Raw genomic sequence first — 15,953 nt, forward strand, 5'->3', positions numbered from 1 at the left:
CATTGAAAAAATGTATTGACTTAGTATCACATGAGAGAAGTTGACACATTTTGAATGGGAGTCTATTGGAGCCAGGGGTTTTTTGGAACCAGCATCTACAGACTGTCAGTGGTATTGCACTTTAAGGGACTTGCACTTTGCTTCAACTTCAAGTCGTGGTTGTATATATTATATTATTATATATTATTATTATATATTCCATAATTTGTTGTTTTGATGATGGCTGTGGAAAGTGCTGTTTAACAAGTTGCTCCAGAATCACTTGGGTTGAGATCTGGCGTATATTTACATACAATGCGAGGTAACATCAATTTGTCACTGGTCTGTGAATGAATATGTAATCAACAGTCATAATATGAGCATTATTGGGCTCTGTTTGTGGTAGCTTCTAAAAGGCCAATGGCAGCTAGAAAATAGCTCTCACAGGAGGTGGACAAATTCTCAGGTGAAAAAGTTAGAAATGCTTGTGTCTCATTTGAAAGTTAAACAAACTTGCTGTGTGGGAGCTTTCTTACATAACCAAGTGTTACACACAAACCTTTCATGTGGAAAAGCATGGCAGGCAGCTACTTTGGAAGTGTTTCCTCTCTGCTCTCTTCACCACTTAGGCATTTAGTTGAGACTCTCAGCTAAGCTAACTCAAATTGAGCAGCAGTAGGAATATGCTAAAATTATCTTGAATACCAGTGATATGAGCATCTAACAGGAAGGAATGCAAGCATCAAAGCCACTTTACTAAAGCCTGCAACATGTATTGCAACAAAACCTCTCTCTCTCTCTCTCTCTCTCTCTCTCTCTCTCTTCCTCTCTCTCTCTCTCTCACTTCCCCCTGTCCTCCTTTCCATTTCCATCTTCCAAAATCCCATTAGCAGCAACAGTACACAGTGTAATGGATGTACTGTATGGCAGCTCGACAGCGCCAATACTTGTTTCCCTTACTAGGGTGAAAAATTTCATGGAGCAGACATCTCTGGGGGAAAACTTGGTGGAAGATATCTTAATGTAACTGACACTCCACTCATCTTATTTCATTGTTAGTGTTGAGAAAACAATCTCACTACAAGGTCAATTTAGTAGCTGTTCTGGAACTTAAGATCATATAACATGATCTTCATCAGCAGATGGAGTTTGCCCAGTCGTCAAGAAATTGTAGATGTTGAATTCTTTTTTTTTCTTCTCCTTGTTTTATTATAGGCACTTTGAGGACTGTTACAAAGTAAAGTTACAAGTTTGACTTTTAAGACTTAAACCTGTAGTCATGTATTTTTTGGCCACACCTGTTTTTACATCTAGCAGACACAAAGCAACAGTAGTATTTATTTGACGTCATGTTTCTAGTCACATAATGAATGTTAGTCCAATATTCACTCTCCTTTTAGCTCTGTGTTGGTCTCCACCAGCTTCTGAGAAAAATATCTGGTTCTTTAGTTGCTATATGCTCCACTGTGTTCACCAGCAAGTCGCTTACTTTGTCTGCTGTTTGGTGCTGAGCAACTAGTTCACAGTGCAGTGGGTTTATCTGAGTTTCATCTCTGAACAGCTCCCTGTTGCATCTGGAAATTATGCAGACAAGAGTAAAGCTGCAAGCTGTAAAAACCTAAACCAATGAGCTAAAATATATTAAAATGCTCCAAAGGGCCTAGGGAATTTGCACAGTGAGGTGATAATGCTCTGTGGGTTTGTCACTATGTGATGCCTTTCACATAACACTTAGTCATTTGATCAATTTTTAATAAAAAAATATTGATCCAAGCTGCTTTATGGATACTTTAAACTCAGTTTATAAACTAACATTGATGAGAATTCTTTTTAGTGCTCAAAACAATAGAAATTTGAATATTCAATTCTATTCAAATGTATTTGTATAGGAACATGTTGCACAAAAGCAGTTCAAAGTGCTTTATAAAAAAATAAAATAAATAAAACATCAAAAGTTAGCAAATAAACAGAAACATCCATACATACATACACATAAAAACACATACATACACACATACTGTACAAATATGGTGTGTTCATTTAAGAAAATGCTTGAGTGAGGAAGGAAGGTCTTTAGTTTTTTCTTCCAACAGTGTTGGAGGAAGTCTAAGTTCAGCAGGCAAACTGTTCCATTCTTTAGGTGCATAAATACTGAATGCCATCTCACCAGACTTTGAAAGCGCTCTAGGCACATGGAGGAGATTTCCACCTTGTGACCAGAGAGATCTTCTGGGTTTATAAACTGACAGCATGTCTGAGATGTATTGTGGAGCCAGACCAGCAAGTGCTTTGTAAACCAAAAGGAGGATTTTGAATTGTATTCTGAAAAAACAAGAATTGTATTCTGAAAAAACAGGTAGCCATTGTAGGTTCTGGAGGACTGATGTTATATGGTTTGATCTTTTTAACCTGGGTAGAACTCATGCAACTGAGTTATGGATAAATTGTAATCTACAGAGAATTGTAATAATCCAGCCTGCTCATGACAAATGCAAGCATGAGTTTCTCTGAGTCAGATTGGGAAAGACAGCCTCTGATTCTGGAAATGTTTCTGGAGAAAGGCAACCCTGGTGATGTCGTTGACATGATCCTTAAAGCTGAGTTCATCATCTATGGTTACTCCTAGGTTTTTAACCTGGTTTTTATTTTTAGTGATCTGGACTCCAGGTACTCACAGACCAGATGTCTCCGGGCTTTAGCACCTACAACCAAATCTCTGCTTTCTCCTGTTTCAGCTGAAGGTGAAGCTGAAGTTTGCTGCCATTCAGTGGTTGATTTCTTCCAAGCAGCTGACTAGAAAGTTTATGGGTTGGAAGTCACCAGTGGATAGTGAGATGAGAAGCTGCGTGTCATCGGCATAATTACGGTAGCTGATGTTATGTTTGCTGATATTGTAACCGAGGGGAAGCATATCGAGCTTGAATAGAAGAGGACCCAGGATGGAGCCCTGCAGGACCCCACACACTAATTTGTGTCTGTTGGAGTGGAAGTCCCCAAGTGTGACAATGAAATCTCAATTATGCAGGTAGGATTCAAACCACCGTGCCAGACAGACCCACCCAGTTTCTTAGCCTTTCCAGAAGAATCCCATGATCAACGGTGTCAAATGCAGAGCTTAGGTCTAGGAGTATTAGGACTGAGGTTTTTTTATTGTCGTTCCTCATGTTATAACAACTTTTACAGAAAAAGAGCAGTTTCTGTGCTATGAGACATGCAGAGGCCAGACTGAAATGTATTATAAATATTACTATCTGTACGATAGCAGTATAGTTGCTGATATACAACTTTCTCAATGATCTTATTCAGGAAGGTGGGGTTGGAGATTGGCCTGTAGTTGCTAAGCGTGTCTGGGTCCAGGTTGTTGTTTTTTAGAAGTGGTCTAAACTGGCAGCAGTTTTCATGCAAGGGGAAAGATACCAGTCTGAAGAGAACAGTTTACTATTGACAAGATGTCATCTGTTAAAAAATTAAAAACAGATTTTAAAAAGGATGCTGGAAGTGGATTGAGGGGGCTGGTAGAGGCCTTAGGATGATTTATAGCATCAGTGAGATCTCTGGAGTCTACAACGGAGGAATGCTCGAGACCGTTTGCCCACAGTAGTTGGAGGTATGTCATAGCAGTGAAGTTTGTATTTGGGATATTGCACCTGATGGTTTTTTTTGTTGTTGTTAAAAAAATGATGCAAATTCATTGCATTTGGTGGTTGAGAAAGTAACAGAAGAAACAGCAGGCAAGAGGCTAATGAGTTTATCAATAGTTGAGAAAAAGGCTTTTGGATCGTTTTTGTGGGTGTCAATAAGAGTTGAGAAGAATTCTTTTCTGGCTTGTTTCAAGCTTCTGTTGTAGTTCCTGAGGGTGTTTTTGAAAATATCCCAGTCAACGTGCAGTTTTGATTTTCTCCACCTCCTCTCGGCCTTTCGTCTCTTTTGAGCTGCTTTATGATCTCAGCATTTCTCTACGGGGCTTTACATTTGCTAGAGATTTCTTTTAGATCTTAGTGGTGCAGCATTATTGATACTGTCTAACAGAAGAGAATTACAGCAATTGGCATGGTCATCACAACTTCTACTCTCAGATAAAGGCAACCAGGATGACTTTGCACAAAGAAAGTGAGTTTGAAAAGACTAACCTGATGTTTCACAGAACTACCATTTCTTGACATGTCACCCGGTGATGGTTCGGTTAGCAGAAAACACAGTAATGGTCCAACAGTGCAACATCATTGACAGTGCTTACTCTGACTGATATCAATACCCATAGAAATGACAAGTATGTGTCTGTGCTGATGACTTGGCTCCTTAATATGTTGGGTCAAGTCAAACAACTCTAATAACGCATTAAAATAGACTGTGGAATTATCGATGTGAATGTTGAAATCACCAGAAATAATTACTTTGGTGTAGTCAATACAGATATTTTATAGCAGATCTGCAAAATCACTCATGGATTCAGAGTTGTATTTAGGTGGTCGGTACATTATCAGAAATAGGAATGACATGTCACACTGTAGATTGACAGTAAGACATTCAAAGCTCTGGTACTTTTCAAGTGAGACCTAAAGACAGGTTAGAGAATCAGAGGAAATAGCTGCTACTCCCCCACCACATTTGCCCTGCCTTGCAGCGTGCAGAAATTGGGGGATGATGCCTCACACAGTGTGAAGAAATTATTTGTATCTAGCCATGTTTCAGTAATAAAAAGAACATCAAGGTCATTATCCTCAATAAGTGTGCTGACCATAAATGACTTATTGGTCAGGGAACAGACATTCAATAAAGCAAAATTAAGAGCATATGAGGTAGGCCTGGGGTGTGATGTAGTATGATTGAGAATGATGGGGATAAGGTTATGAAAATTAGCTTTAGAAATAGCTCTTTTTATGTTAATTGACCTATCAGAAATACTAACAAGAATAGAAGTGGGAGAACAGATACAGACCTATAGGAAAGCTTTTTAAACTAGATTGATCTGGGCTGTTACAGTGAGTGGGATCATATGTACAGGCAGAACTGTCTACCGCTAGTTTGTTGTTTTGGTGACATCATTTACTGTTGGACAAGGGGACACGTGTGATGAAGACTGTACAGGATGTTGTTTGTCAGCATGTGTGACCCTCTTGCACTGAGGTGCAGACCGTTGTCTTTTGCCAAAAAAAAAAAAAAAAGTTTGTCCCGATTCCATAAGAAGTTGTCAATATAGCCCACGTCGTACTTGGCACAGATTGAGGACAACCAAGTGTGAATACTCAGCAGCCTACTGAAGCACTCTGCCATGGCGAGACACAGGAGTGGGGCCAGAAATTAAGACCTGACCAGTGTGGGATGTACGAATAACATTAAAAAGATTAACAAAGATTGCCAACATGAGATGTCATTTGTTCCAGCATGAATGATAAGTCACTTCACAGTAGGGTGCCTTTTAAGGATAGATGGCACCTTTTGTGCCATCTATCTATTAGCCAGAAACATCTGCATCTGCAGTTCCATGTCAACTGGGTGCCAAATTATCAAGTGATATAAGCAAAAGGTTCCAGAGGAGATACTAAATGGACCCTGTAATGACCTTGTTGTCTTAACTGCTGTTTCCAAGGTCAAGAATGAACTTTGAACCTCACTTTGATAATGTTTTTTGCACAATGAAAATCAGACAATGAAGAGCATTTTTCTAGTTTTCTCAACAAAAAAAAATCTAATTTTCTCAAAACAGAAAATGTAATGGTTGATTTACATATTTCATGTGATGTCAGTTGTTGGCTAGGGTAGCCAGAAGTGTTGACACCCTTTTCTAGTGGCCCCCATGACTTCTGTGGTATTCCTTTTAGGGACAGATTGCTCTTTGTCAGTAGTATCCACAAAGCTATGTTACAGCCACTTTTTCTAGCCAGTACTGAACTGGAATCCAAAGGGATTTGGGAGACTTTAGCTCACCTCTACAGTAGTTAACAAGGAAGATAATTATTTATACATTTCTATCCATATTTAAAATCTTTATATACATGAAACACCTGCAGGACCCTGCTTTATGTTTACTAAACCAAGCAGCCACCAGTTTCATGTGCCCTCATTAACCTTCTTGGATGCTGCTGAGGCCAAGAGGCCAGACGTTAGTCTGCTGTCATTCCAAACAATAAACAGGAGGCCTGCTGAGTTGCCAGTTTCATGCTAAGTGGCAGCACTGAGGGATATAGACAAACAGGATTTGATACCCTATAGCCCTCTCGTGGAAAACCATCTTGTAATTGATGCTATAAAAAGTGCACGCATTACACACAATATTATATCACAGAGGTTTAGTTGTGTGACATCTTACAGCCCATTATTGACTTTTTCCAGTGCAACATCTGTCAGATGAAAAAGCAAATTTACACTTGTTTCATTCAAGTTAACCCCAGTCTTTATTACCTTCATGTCATTGACAGATAAGGAAGTTCTGATTTAGAAGTCAATAACAGGAAGAGATCTCAGCGGTAAAATGCCAATGAAAGCTTATTAGCACAGGATGATGCCACTTTTCTATCACATCAAGGGCTCAACCTGCATCAGGAGGAGCAGTTAAGCATTAGCTTAGTGAAGCAAAACAAACCAAGGAGTCTATTTTGCCCAAAGGAGCTATGGAGTTGAGCTAAGGCAAGTGCTAACATAGCATTTTTAAACTTCCAGGAAATAATTAAATGGGGAAGCAGGAGAAGCTTTAATTGACACAATTATAAAATGTTGATGACAAGTTTAATTACTATTTTGTGAGACTGCAGTGCCTGAGCTCTAACAGATGACATGTGCCATATGTTTGGCTGATGGTTCAAGTACTACACTCAGACCAAAAGCTGAATGAGAGCCAGTATAATTGCATTAAATGTATTATAAAACAGGTGCTTTGCAGAAATCCATCATGATGACATTAATGCACCATGATGTATGTAGAGTTTAACATGTGGCACAACAGGATCTCACATAGTACAGGTGAAGTCTTCAATATGCCACTCAGTCTCTGTGTACAAAAAAAAAATCTATGCCTTGTCATTGCTAATTTGTTGCAAATTCTGTCTGAATTCAAAGTAAGTACTTTAAGTAACGATAATCTAATCTGTTATTGATCACTGTAGGAAGATCTTTTTGCTTGCTTTCCTCTAGGGAGGTCAGAGGTCAAGATAAGCTGTAGGGCAGCACTCCAATAGAGATTCAAGATCTTTTTCAAGGACGTTTTTTTTTTTTTTTTGTCTAGCGCCAACATTTTTTTTTTAAATATAAGTTTACTGCAATATCTGCATTTGTCAACTATATTTAAGGCTAGATAACAATTGCAGTTATATAAAATATGGTTACGGTATTATGGTTAAGTCTATTTTTAAAACAATACTGACATGCCCATATATAGTACATTAAAAGGGTTTTTGTTTGCTGTAATTGTTCCTTGTGTCCATATACTGGCCGTAAAAATAGATCCCTTCCTAAAGCTATAAAGTGATGATGGAAAAAATTCACAGTCCTTGTTCTGTGGAAAATGCATTCAGTTCAGCTGAAGATAATATGATACTTCAGCAGTCTGAGTTAGACAAGTCAAGTGGGTATCTTTCAAAGTTGCAATGTTTAGTGTGAAATTCCTTCTTTGTATATGCTTCCAAGGCCAGCGCCACTTGAAAAATAGAATAAAAGGACTAACTTTGGACTTTAACTTTTTTAACTTTTTCATTTAATTGGTTTATATCAGACTGCAGAAGTTAAGACATGCTACATACCTTTAAACCTACCACCTTCCTACTTTCCACATTGGGACTAAACATCGCCATTGGACATAAAAACTAATGATTATTTTTGTTATTGATGAACCTGTTAATTATTTTCTTGATTATTTGATCAAACCTTTGGTCCATGAGATTTTCAAAAATATTTTATAATATTTTCATTATAATACCTCAAAGCCCAAGCAAAGCCCAGTAATCCAAAATCTAAAAGTATTCAATTTAATATCTAAACAAACAAATATTAACATTTGAGAAGCTGGGACAGTTCAAAAAGAAAACCGGTTGCCAATCATTCTTCTACGTTTCGGCTCTAGATGTAAATCATAACATGCAAAATTATCTATAATTGTATGTATGTATGGACCTAATTTCTAGGAATACTGAGCTGTAGCTCGAGAGCTATTTGGTCAGTAAGATAGAAAAGTTCTGCTGAATCCCGCTTTCCACCAACCCCTGAAGTCAGTAGATTTAAAACCCATGTGTTCTGCTGAATTGAAAATGTACTTGTCAAGTTATACTTTGATGGAACATAATTCCAAACATGGCAACTTGCAGTATATCACCCCAGACAGACACTGTAGCCTTGGAAGCTGCAAATAAAAGATTTTCAGTAAAAAATCAGATTTAGATGTGAGTAAATAAACATATAACCTGTCTCTCGTTGCTGTGTGTGATTTGAAGTTCTTCTTCTTCTTCTTCCTCCTAACTTTCAAGCCTTATTTAAGCAGATAGTGATGTGTGTGTGTGTGTGTGTGTGTGTGTGTGTGTGTGTACAGTAGCCTATCTATGCTATGCAGTATAGCCTCTGGTGTAAGCAGCACAGTAAGGTTAATAACATTTCCACCAGAGAGTTTCTCCTCAATCCTCCTCACTGCTTCTCTCATCCTTTAATCAATTGCTCCAAATCTAAAAAAAAAAACACCTCAATCATCTATTGTCCATGGATTTAACCATCCTTACTTTTCTCCCTCATTTGCTCTTCAGAGCTTCTCACAAAATAATATTGTGTTGTATCTCATTTGTGACCCTTCATTTGACAAACAAGCGAGCAGAAAACTACCCTTGTGCCCGTCTCCCTTGTCATTTTGTTCTATTTTCTATTGCAAGTCGTTCTCTCCTCAAACCTCTGCCCTTGTACAGATACGAAAGGTTTTTATTGATCTCCCATGAACCCCTCCTGACTTTAGCCTGATCCCTCAAACTAAGCCTTTTCATGAAACACTGCACATTTAGTGTCCCACATGTTCCAAGGTCACTGTAATTCTGCCGATTCAAAAACAGTAGAAAGGCAGCAAAGGGCAGTGTTGAAGATTTTTTTCTAACATTAAATACGTTTTCGACAAATTTATGTTGGTAATAAAACGCTTTTTATTAGTGTTTTATTCTTTCTGTAAATAATAAAAAATAATATAAAGCCTATGTAGTAGGCTATTGGCTAATACGTCATGTCACACTGGACCAGACCTGCTGTGAACTATTAAAAGTCAGGAAAACTAAGCAGGGACCACTGAAGGACAAAGAAAGGTAAAGTTGTGTGAAAAACAACAGGTTGTGCATTGCTGCTCTTTTGTGTTGTGTGTTCTGTGCTGAGCACTGAGCTCCAGTAAAGTAACTTTTTAATGGAATTTCACATTTTGTTTCTGTTTGTTTCTTTCGGCTGTAGTCTCCCTCCCTGTGTGTATGTGCAAAAAAAAAAAAAAAAAAAAAAAAACACAGCCACATATTTTACAGCTATTTCAGATGCAGGTTCTTCTGCTGCAGTGGTCAGCCTGTCGTGATAAATCAGATGCAGAGGCTATTTGTATGAATGTCCATTCCCTCCCACAGTATTTTGCACCTCTAAAGAGGAACACCTTGAAATACATATTTCATGAGACCAAACACATAATTTTGGTCTCTTTCATTTTAGTGTGGTCCGCAAGTAAATAAGAACTTTAAGGACCACACTGAGCGGTCCTTAAAATTCCCCTCCATGCATGTTTTAAGATGTATATAAAACATTCTACCTTGAATGATAATTTGTGTATCGAGAAAAGAAAGTTCAATTATTTAATTAAAATCCTTAAAATGACAACTACTCTTCTCCTCCTTTATTAACCGACCATTGTCGGTGCATGAGCACTGGAGGCTTCACATTTCAACACTTATGTAAATTGAATAATGGACGAGGATTGGCTCCAAACTAGTTGTGATGTCACAAAATTCTTGTATATACACGCTTTAAACTCAGATTTTACTGTGAGCACAGAGAAACTGTCCACTTTCAGCAGATGAATGTGAAAACAGCCTTCTAGTGTCAAACTCTGCACAGTGAAACTCACACATCCAACATTTTTGAGTCGAGAGGGACTTAAAATAAATAAGACCATACTGAGGTTTGACTGTTTAGTGCCTAAAAAAAAGGGCTGCATGGCTTGATTATTGCATCTAACGTCTAGATAGGTTGTCAAGTTTTATTTAATTATTTTTATCTGAATAAAACACCAGATTTCTGTGCTAATCTTATTCATCCTTAATAAGACAATAACAATGAACGTTAACAAAGTTGGAAAAAAAACACTTCAGCAAGAGCTCTTTCAAGTGCCAAGCATCTATACAAATACCTTTTTAAAAAAAATAGTTACACATAACTGCTTCATTAAAATGACTGAATTACCATCTTATTAAGAATAATAATAAAGAAAAAATCAGACAAAACAGAATTTCAAACTACCTATCAAAAAATGTACCCTAGTTATGGAGACAGACTCACCACACTTCTGATTACATTCATATATCTCCCCTTGACACCGCTGACCATTTGCCGCACTGACCTCCAAGAATCAACACACTTGAGACGCGTTTCTGTCCCGGCAGTAAAGTATTTTATTGAATGAAAGCTCATGTCATTAAAGCGTCAATAGAGGCACAGCTTGCTGGTCAGACTTTATGTGTTCTATCGCCGCTGTGGCTCCGGATACTCTACACCTCTTCTTATAAGCCCTTTCCACATGAGTATTCATATGGAGCTGAGATATTATCCCCCCTTTCAGTCCTCTGAGACCCTGCCTCTGGTCTCTGGCCCTGGTCATTTCAGCAGATCGCTTTATGCTGTGGCTCAAGTTACACATTGTCTGTTCTCCAAAGTGCTCATCAGTATCTCTTTCACAGCCATATTGCCAAACAATTCACTAAGCTCAATGTGTTTGAGGGAAGTTTACGCAGATTTAGTGGGGAAAATCACGGAGAAGGAATAGCTGACTCACAAACGCATTGTCAACTGGCAGCAGAGTGGCTTCTCACAGTTGCATGTGAAAGGTCCACAGTTGGAGGCGTTATTAGTGATATACTGCAGCAGTAATGGGAAGATGCATCGTGCTACAGGCATCAAGGCACCCTCCATCTCACTATCGTCCTCTTTTCTGTTTACCTGCACTTTTTATCTTTTTAAATCTGAATCTCACTTCCTGCACCATCTTTACAGAAATCTTCATCTGTCCCTTCTGACACACACAAACACTCACAAGCAGATATTCACATAGGCCTAAACATGCGCTCACATATGCAGACACACATGCTTACTCAGCTAATGTCTGTGGCTGTGTGAGCTTCTGGTTAATAACTATGTTTGTTTTCCTCCACAGATGCCGGCTCAGGATCAGGAGACGATGGTAAGATTACTCATCTCCTCCTCCTCCTCCTCCTCCTCCTCCTCCTCCTCCATTGCTGTAACGCCACATGCAGTGCTCTTTAATGTGTTTCTCTGTACTCGTCATCACCCACTGAAACCATGTTTCATTGTAGGGTTGCACAGTCATGCAACCCAGAAGCATATGAGCACACATGTGAACTATAAGCCCAGATAAATCCAGTTTACTTCAAGAAATTTAAGCTTCATGTGAACATAATGGACACTGCACATTAGAATAATTTAAATGGAGTAGTAACTCATCGTTACTACTCATGAGGTTGCTACTTTTTATTTGATGGCATTTATACCCCTTATTGTTTTCCTTAAAGCTGCTGATCAATATTTCCTTATTAAAAATTTATCACATGTGACTACATATGTGAAAGGGCTTACTCGTAATGATGAGCCCACAGATAATTATCACCCGACTTTACTGTTTTGGTTCACTCTCACCACTCTCGTCGGTGCCATTACCAGACGCAGCAGGCAGCTGTTTGCACCAAACAGCAGACAGACAGTTAGCAACTCGCTGGTGAACATAGCGGAGCATTTAGCAGCTAAAGAGCCAGATAGACTGTTTGCCTGCACATTGGCCAGAACAAGGTGATAATAAATGTTAATGTTATGTTTACAGCTTGTGTCTTCTGCCTCCAGTTGCCATTTACTTTACCCACACACAAGAAACACACATCAGTCTTTTGGGACTGAACATTAACCAATATATCCATGTCAATACACAGTTTATTGCTTTTATCATTTTCTTTCAAAGTTATTTCCATTTTTGCATGGTAATGTGTCAGGGAATGTTTACCAAGTAATGAAAAAATTCATGTTGAAGTGGCCTTGATTGCTTCATGAAGGTGTTTACTTGCATGCATTTTCTATCTCAAGCAATTCTTTAGTCTTTGAAAGGTGATTTTCACAGAAGATTTGGAAATTACAAAGTGGTCACTATTTACAAAACAGTGTGCACAAACTTTTGTGTGCACAGTTATACAATTTGTAGTTGAGGTTTTGGACTAAAAAATGCAAAATATTACCACGGCGCTTAATAATTTCAAATCTCAAACTGATTAATTTATCTAAGGTTTGTTTATTGTACAGCATGCAACCCCAGAATACAAATCCACTTATACAGTACATATGCACTGCACTGAAAAGGCCTAATTTCAAAAAAGATGTGCAAGTGAAATTAGTGTAACATTGCAGTTAATAAGTGTTGCAGTCGTAAGAAGATTCAGGCTAGGAGGGGGTGATAAGTGTGTGAGACTTTATTATAATAAGATGGAGCAGAGCTCAGAGCTGTCAGTTGCTTTATTAATAACTTTTTTGTGAGTAACTAATCATGTAAAACCTCCCGCTGGTTAATAATGTGTCATTCAACTAAGGCTCTGATTTGCTGGCTAATTTACTAAAAAGATCCAGCTCTAACATGTGCGTAACAGTCCGCAGTCAGTAGTCAAGCCCATCTGTCAGTGCATGTTTGTACACGTGCACATATTTACTCTAGCCCATCTCTGTCTGTTCTCCTGTCTGTTTACCCATACGGTTCCTTCATTAACTCTCACTGGACATATATGAGACAGAGATTGGAAAAGAGATTAGTCCCCCAAAAAAGATGGCGGACAGACGGATGAATAAGCGGAAATGAAACTGGTGCTAGGTCAACCAGAGAGAGAGAGAGAGGAGGAGAGGGAGAGAAGTATGGAGGATATGGACAAAGAAATGGCCTGAGGAAAGTCGCAAAATAGACGACAAAACTGAGGAAACAGAGAGAGAGATGGAGAGATGGAGGAGGAGAAGGGGGGCAGACAGCGATAAGAAACGAGAATGAGGAGCAATATGAAACATACATTTTCATATACAGTATGTCCTCTGAACACAGTATAGGGAACATTTGTTATTATTTATCTAATTATCCAAGACACAGCAGGCTCAGAAGCATACCATGAACTTGAATTGTGTGTTCACATGTGGAATGTAAAAAAAAACTGTTCCTCAGCAGTGCTTTGTTTCTTTCCCTTTTATTGCATCTGGTAATGTCGTACATGTGTATTGGATCTAATTCTTTCAGCATTTTATTGCAAGACAACAGCATAACTTCCCTGTAATTGTAGAGAAACAAAGCATTCGCAGGGTCTCTCTTGAATGAATCACTCGGTGCCTTACGAGGGAATGAAAAGATGAAGGAAGAGCGTGATATGTACTGATTTAGCAAAAAGATACATTCTTTGTTCATAAAATAAATAAATAAACAAAATACATTCTTTCTGAAAATTATAACAACAAAATATAGCTGCGAGCGACGATGATCGGGATCCAAGCAGATTGGGAGCATTTGGATGCTTGTTTCTTATTTAATTGTTAATGAAATGTGGTTTTCATGAATGCAAGCTGAAACGATGAGACACAGTCAGCCCAAGAACTTTAAGATTTAAGACCAGGTGAAATAAGGCAAAGCAGGGTTTGAACCCTCAACCTCTGGATTGAGAAACAAACTCTTAATCACTGAGTTACTGGCAAAGTCAGTGTTGAGTTCATGTATGCATGAACAAAAAATATGAAAGCGTGTAATTCCACAAAGTTTTTGACACGCAGGAGACATTATGAATTGAATGAATTTTACAGTTCAGGTTAATTGTATACTTTTAGCACAATTTGATGTACTTATTTTAAAATGGACATTTATGGAGTATTTCTTGAATTTATGTAATTGTCTGTATTCATTCATGTGGTCATTTGAAATTGAGTCTGGTCCTAAATATTTAACAAATGAAATGATATGCATGTACATGTATCTCTATTTATTTATGAATTTATTCAGTTGTTAAAGTTTTAACATTCCTGAGATACAGGCTAAAACATAAAGGACTTTGCTTGTAGCGCCATTTTCTCCAAGATTTTGTACCATTTTTCATGTCGACTGGACATTCAGAGTGGAAATTACAAGCTGCTGAATTTTGATTGGCTGCTGGCGGCCACATTTATGAGGTTATCAAAGCAATATTTTCAGACAAGTTAGCAGATGTCATTATGAGCCATTGTAGTAAATTTGAGCTTTTTGTGAAAAATGGAATGAAAAACAATTTTTAGTTATAGTGCCTCCTAGTGGTCTATTTGTACAAAAATTGGGGATTGTCCACAGAATATCATAAAGACCTAACATTAAATTTGGTGAAAATTAGACAATGCATTGGTGAGATACAAGACATCTACCGTACTTAGCTATTTTGATAAAAATTGATTGTATAATCGAAAAAGACTGATGTATCAATATTTCTTTAACAACTTAAGATCACTGATGACTGCACATGATCCTGATTGAGTTTTAGGATGACTGACCCAGCAGTTTCTGACAAGAAATTGAAAGTAAAATTTTGAGAAAATTGAGAAAAAGTGCAAAATTTTTAGAGCAGAAGACCAGTAGAGAAAAGATTCAGATGAGTTGAGAAATCAAAATGAGACGTTTTCGAGATAATTGCCAAAATGTAAACTTGATTATTACAACGCCACCTTGAGTGTCATTTTATGTGCCTCAGTAGTGGTTGGGATTTGCAACCCACCCTCCAATTGGTGTTTCTAGGTCTTATGGTTTTTGCTGCATGAACACTTTTAGCAGAGAAAAATGAGTTTAAGAATAACAAGAACAAAAATAATAGGGTTCCAGCCCCTAAAGATAGCCTTGCATGAACTCTCATACCTGCAATTGACGGTTCGCTAAACCCCTCTCTCAAACAATGAGTGTCCAATCATACCTTAGCAAATCAGTCAGTTGACTTAAAAAATGCTCCATGCTAGCCAACAGTAGACTCTAGCATTGCAAGCTACAGGTCAACCCTGCGACACACATGCTTCAACAAACTTCTCTTCTTATTAGCAGATTTATGCACAAAATTAAGTGTAGCTGCAAAAACATGATACACTATTAATACCTTATACTTATTTACCTGACATCATATGTATTTAACTTTTTATGGTTATGTTTAGACACTGGCAGCACTCGGTTAAGGTTAGGGAAAAAGGGTATTGGTTTGGTACAGAAAAAAAAGTCAGCAATGACTTAAAACACAACATGTTTATTAACATTTAACCAAAATCACAATTTTTTCACTAACCTTAACAAAAGTGCTTTTGTTTCTGCATCTTGTACGCCCTCCATCCACCACAACCTCCAACCTCCAACCTCCATATAAATGTAGCACTTAATTCATTCGAAAACATTTTTTTTAATTTTTTTAATGCCATGTTCATAATTTAGTGCAACAGCACATTACTACACTTAAAATAATTGCCATAAAATTACTGTATCATCATAAAGAAACAAGAGTGACACAGTAGAACCAGCGAAAAATGGACAATCAGACAGGGAAAGGCTGAGGAGCCATTAAAATAGACTGCCGTCCTCTAAAAACAAATGAGAAAGGTTCTCTGAATAGCCCCGTGAACGCTCATTATGAATGTTGACCTTTGGAGACCTCTGGGTGGTTCAAAGTAGAAGCTTGAGAACTATCCTTATTCTCAAACTGTCAGATAAATTTGACAAATCGATCATTCAGGGGGAA

At 37.9% G+C, this 15,953-nt stretch overlaps 1 protein-coding gene across 2 annotated transcripts in view; it reads left to right on the plus strand.

Moving 5' to 3' along the window:
* The window catches only part of tmeff2a (transmembrane protein with EGF-like and two follistatin-like domains 2a), a 122,962-nt gene that overhangs the window by 52,733 nt on the left and 54,276 nt on the right, over positions 1-15,953 (plus strand). For both annotated transcript variants that reach the window (XM_044366627.1, XM_044366626.1), the window contains exon 4: positions 11,345-11,371. In XM_044366627.1, the coding sequence (XP_044222562.1) occupies positions 11,345-11,371 (27 nt within the window). The remainder of the gene's footprint in view (positions 1-11,344; positions 11,372-15,953) is intronic.

This window comes from Thunnus albacares, chromosome 11 (assembly GCF_914725855.1).
Source record: "Thunnus albacares chromosome 11, fThuAlb1.1, whole genome shotgun sequence".
NCBI classification, from domain to species: domain Eukaryota; kingdom Metazoa; phylum Chordata; class Actinopteri; order Scombriformes; family Scombridae; genus Thunnus; species Thunnus albacares.